The following is a 4,782-nucleotide window of genomic DNA, read 5'->3' as shown; positions in this document are numbered from 1 at the left end:
TGGAGTTGTTTCATGCCCTCTAAATCCTTCTGTTTTATCTCCCACATGTGACTAAACTCCGCAGATGGTGCAGCCTTCTCTTTGCCTTTGTTCCTTACTCTTTGCCTTGATTCCCGCAGGTCTGCTCTCGTGCTCACCAACGACAGAACCCGTAGATGGTGCAGCTTCATCAGCTTTTCTCTTGTTAGAACTGGTTGTCTTTGGAGTGGGGTTCATAGCCTCGAGACTTGTCCATTTCTGTTCATAGCGTAGAACATTCCAAGCATACTCCATACCGAACTTCTTCTTGTACAGGTTAGTGTAGATTTGGTGAGCATTTTGTAAAACATCTAGATCGTTCATCCCACTAGCTCTCTCACTCTCTGCCTCTGCAAAAGCTCCACAGAACCTGCTCACTTCCTTACTGATTTTTTGCCACCTTTGTCTACAATGGTCAGGGCGCCTAGGCTGAGCACCATCACGGACATGACTACTTGTTTCGTAGTAGTCTCCTATACGGATCCAAAAGGACCCTGCCTTTTGCCCATTCCCAACTACTGCATCCTTCGATGTGTTTAACCAGCCGCTTATTAGGACTAAGTCATCTTGGGTGGACCATAGCCTTCTCTCCCTTCGCTGTTCTGCTGTCTCTTCTGTTTGACTAGGAGGTTGACTCGGCTGTGAACTCGGCTGTGAACTTGGTTGTGAACTAAAAGAAGGAATTTGAGAGGAACCAATGTTTACATTGGGAGCAAAGCTGTCATATGGGAAGTTAAGAAGGCTAAAGTAGGGTTGAGACTGATTGTTAGGAGTATTGTTTGATTCCATAGCAATCAGAATTAAACAAAGAAAAGATATTGTTCGAAGGTGGATGATAGAAGAGAAGTAAAAGTTATGATAGATTGGAAGAAAGAAGCCAACAAGAAGGATGATAGAAGAGAAGTAAAACAGCGTGAGAGATTGATAGAAGATTCGGATGTAGTATAGATCACTTAAGAAGGAAACAAGATGGAATTAAGAAACAAAGCGGTTGGACGTAATATAGAGAACTTAAGAAGCCATCATTAAATCAAAAGTTAGGTGTTGTTAGGGAGTTTTAATTGTAAATAACAACAACCTACTTATGTCAAATCAGTAGTAAATAAAAGTCATTTACTATTTTTTCAAAGTAAATCATTCATAGATTTGGTAACTACTCAACTATATTTGTTAAAGCATTCATAAGTTACAAAGACTAGCCAAATCTAAGAGACATACAAACAAACCAAATGATAAAAGGTTAGATGGTGAGACATACAAACCAAAACAAAGAGACACTTAATTGACAACAACAATGTCTAACATCCGACACCACAAAACAATTTCCCTCATTACACAATCAAACCACAAATAACAAGCCACTACAATCACAATTAACAATTAACAAACCACTATTAACTACAATCAAATATAATCATTGAATAAACACTAATATCACAACTCAAATCAAGAAACCACACATGGGACTTACCTTTTACTTTCGAGCAACCGCAGGGTTCTTGAAGGATCCGATTCAACTTGCGCTAGTTAACCTCACCTACAAGCCTCCGAAACAAAGAAAATTCAATTTTAAAACATGAGGGTTATTGTTGATTCCAAATTCAAAATACAACTCTCGAAATTCAATCATAGATAAGTTCACTAAAATCGTATATTGATTAATCAAAATAAGATGAAACAAACCCTATGACAGATGAAACAAACCCTATGACACATGAGACAAATCCTATTCTAAACCGGGCAAACCTAATTAACAGATTTGAGATTAACCCTAAATCGATGAAACATCCAAGAAACAAAGAGTGAAAGAGAAAACGACAGAACTACCTTCTCTATATGGTCGGTCAAGAAGATGTCGACTTCACCTTCAAATCGCCGGACAGATCAATCGAAAAAAGAAGGGAATTGAATCGTGTAAGTCAGAGAAGCTATGTAAAGATCGACTGCTAGATGGAAGAGCTCTCGATTTTGGGATTTCAATTGCCGGAAAACAAACCTTCGGCGGTGAATATGGAGAGAACGCGGCTTTCGCCGTTTTGGAGAAAAACACAAACCCTAGACTCGATTTCGCAGCAGGATGAGACAAATGAACATTTTTCTTCGTCTACAAAATGTCTCGACCAATCAGAATAGAGGAAAGAAAGGAGAACTGGGCTCTAGAACAGTTCTATCTCAAGACCAAAAAAATTGATCTAAGCCCACTATTCATTTTTTTATTAATTATTTTGGGCTTAGAACACTCCATCTGTTCCCCCTTTAAGGATGGCCTTAGTGCTCCTCAATATGTTTTGACTAAATTAAAGTTCAGCTGGCCAATATCCTTACAAAAGCTCTTGGTCCGAAAGAGTTTGATAGTTTTAAGCTCAAGTTGGATATTTGGGAATTTCATACTCCACCTTAAGGGGAAGGGGGGGGGGTATTATGAGTCAGGGCTCTCCTATGTAGGTTATTTCTGTTTACGTACCTAGGTTAACCGTATATAAGGCACAACCCTTACAACATTATGAAAAAACTTTTTATATATCTTACGGTTTGTGACATATTTTGGTAGAGAATGAAGATTTTGCCAAAGGTCTAGCCGTCTAAGGAGAGGAGTCTTCCTAAATGATAGAAACAAAGCATATTTCGATGTGAACACTACAAGAAAACAGCATAAAACCGACAGGCATATCCGTCAGTTTTCCGTCGGAAACGACGATTACCGACGAATTACAGATGTAAATGTCCGTCGGTTCTAGAGCGTCGGAAAAAATAATCCGTCGGAAATCTGTCGGAAACTACCGACTGATTTCCGACAAGACAAAGACCGACGGATAACCGACAAACATGTTGAGTCGGTAAACCGTCGGTAAATACCAACGGATTTCCGATGGATATCTTACCGACGGATTTCCGATGGATTTTGTACCGACGGGTTTCCGACAGCATTATACTTTCCGACAGCATTATACCGATGGGTTTCCGACGGAATATTTACCGACGGGCTTCCGACAGCACGAATACCGACGGAACTACCGACGGTTTCACGATTGATTTTCGAAAAACTCCGTCATTTCCGACAGAATACTGACGGAATGTTTCGAAAAAATCCGTAGTTTCCGACAGATTACCGACCGATTTCTTCGAAAAAGTCCGTCATTTCCGACTGATTACCGACTGATGTATTTTTTGTATTTTTTTTAAATTGCATAATTATTCAAATTTTAATACTAAATTTTTTGTTAAAATAGAAATGCTTATATAATAATATTTAAAAATTTTAGGGAAATATTATTTCGTACAAACATGGAAAATGTTCTAAAAACCGAAAACATAAATATTTTACAAAACAAAGCTAGAATTCAGAAATCTAAAAGGCAGAATGTCTTGCCCGCATCTCGCTCATGAACGCTGCTAGATCCTCATCCCTCTTCTTGTTCTCCTCGTCCCTTCTTTTGTTCTCCGCTTTTTGTTCTTCCATTTCCTTTTCCAATGCTGCAATCCGAGCATCCTTCTCTTGCAGAGCTTGTTGGAACTCTTGTGTGGGAGCAAATGAGTAACCCGTTGATTGAGATAACGGGCTTTGTTGGGAGAGATTTCCAAGTCCAAAAATCCGTCCCTTGTTTTTTTCAGTTTCCTACACATTCATTTTAAAAATTATTCAAACATTTTAAAACAAAACAAAGTAAAATCAAATTTTAAAAAAAAAAACTATTACCTCATAAAAAATCTCGTTTAATTTCTCTCTTCCAAGTTCAACAGTAGACTCCGATCCTTCAGAAGATTGTTGGGAACTGATTATCTCCTCTTGCCGCCTCCTCGAACTCTCAACAACCAGCTTAGCTCTACCATCTTGTATTTGTTTGGTCTTTTTGTTGGTATGCATATCCTCCATCAAAGTAATATGGTCTGGTACCACACCATCCCTAATAGTCTAAAAGAAGTATTTTAATTATATAAAGATTGTCTTATTAATGATAAAAAATAACAATTATACGAAATCTTAAAACTTACAAGTTGGCGTTGTCGGGTATAGGCGCTAACTGGACCATTGTTGTGGGTTGCCATGCCCAACCCGCCACGGTCGCTCCTTCTATTCTGAGAATATTTTGAGGAAAGTGAAACTGTATTTACTTCACCCCAATATTGAATCAAACCTTGGAAGAGATCATCGCTCAACCCTTTTGGCACCTTTCCTTTCTTCCACTTTTGCTTCCACTCATTCAACATCTTAGAATATTGTCTAGCAGCCGCCTTCTTAAACTCTTTTCGAACGTTGTTGGTGATATCCGGATGCCAAGTGAAATCTTGCTAAAAAAAATAGTAAGATAATGCATTATGAGAAAAATATTATAAAACGATGTTATAAAATTAAAGTAATAAAGTTGAAAACTGTACCGCAAATTGCTTAAACCACATTTCTTGTTCTGACGAAGGCATCACTGAAAACTTTGCGTATGGTGTTTTGAGGATTCCATACATCATACGCAAAAGAGATTTTGTGATCCCATTATGCGAATCACAAAACCATATGGTATTTGGAGCGCCATAAGGATCTAAGCGGGGGATAAGTTCTCATCCAGGGTGAGAAACAAAATCTTCAATGGTCATCTCCATGGGAGCATGTTGTGAAGCTTGTGAATCTGGAACAGGGCTATGACGTGAATGGGAACCACTAGCTTCTCCAGCAGCGTGGTTCCCACATGTGTTTGCAACATAAGAACCATAGTTTCTTTGGGAAAAAAAAACAAATTTAGATCCTATATGAATATAGGGGAAAAAAAA

The 4,782-nt window shown here is 38.5% G+C and overlaps 2 protein-coding genes across 2 annotated transcripts; both read right to left on the bottom strand.

Moving 5' to 3' along the window:
• Window positions 52–807, bottom strand: LOC104698844 (glutathione S-transferase T3-like). Its single transcript, XM_010414232.1, has one exon. The coding sequence runs from the start codon at window positions 805–807 to the stop codon at window positions 52–54; it is 756 nt and encodes a 251-aa protein (XP_010412534.1).
• LOC104698843 lies at window positions 3,368–4,521 on the bottom strand. The gene is made up of 4 exons (XM_010414231.1): window positions 4,396–4,521; window positions 4,012–4,308; window positions 3,716–3,931; window positions 3,368–3,634 (listed from the first exon to the last, which is right to left on the bottom strand). Exons 1-4 carry the CDS (start codon window positions 4,480–4,482, stop codon window positions 3,368–3,370), a joined length of 867 nt encoding a protein of 288 aa, XP_010412533.1. The 5' UTR covers window positions 4,483–4,521.

The sequence above is a fragment of the Camelina sativa genome, chromosome 6, assembly GCF_000633955.1.
Source record: "Camelina sativa cultivar DH55 chromosome 6, Cs, whole genome shotgun sequence".
Taxonomy (NCBI): domain Eukaryota; kingdom Viridiplantae; phylum Streptophyta; class Magnoliopsida; order Brassicales; family Brassicaceae; genus Camelina; species Camelina sativa.
Note: the sequence above shows the minus strand (reverse complement) of the source record. Positions and strands in the feature narration are given on the sequence as shown.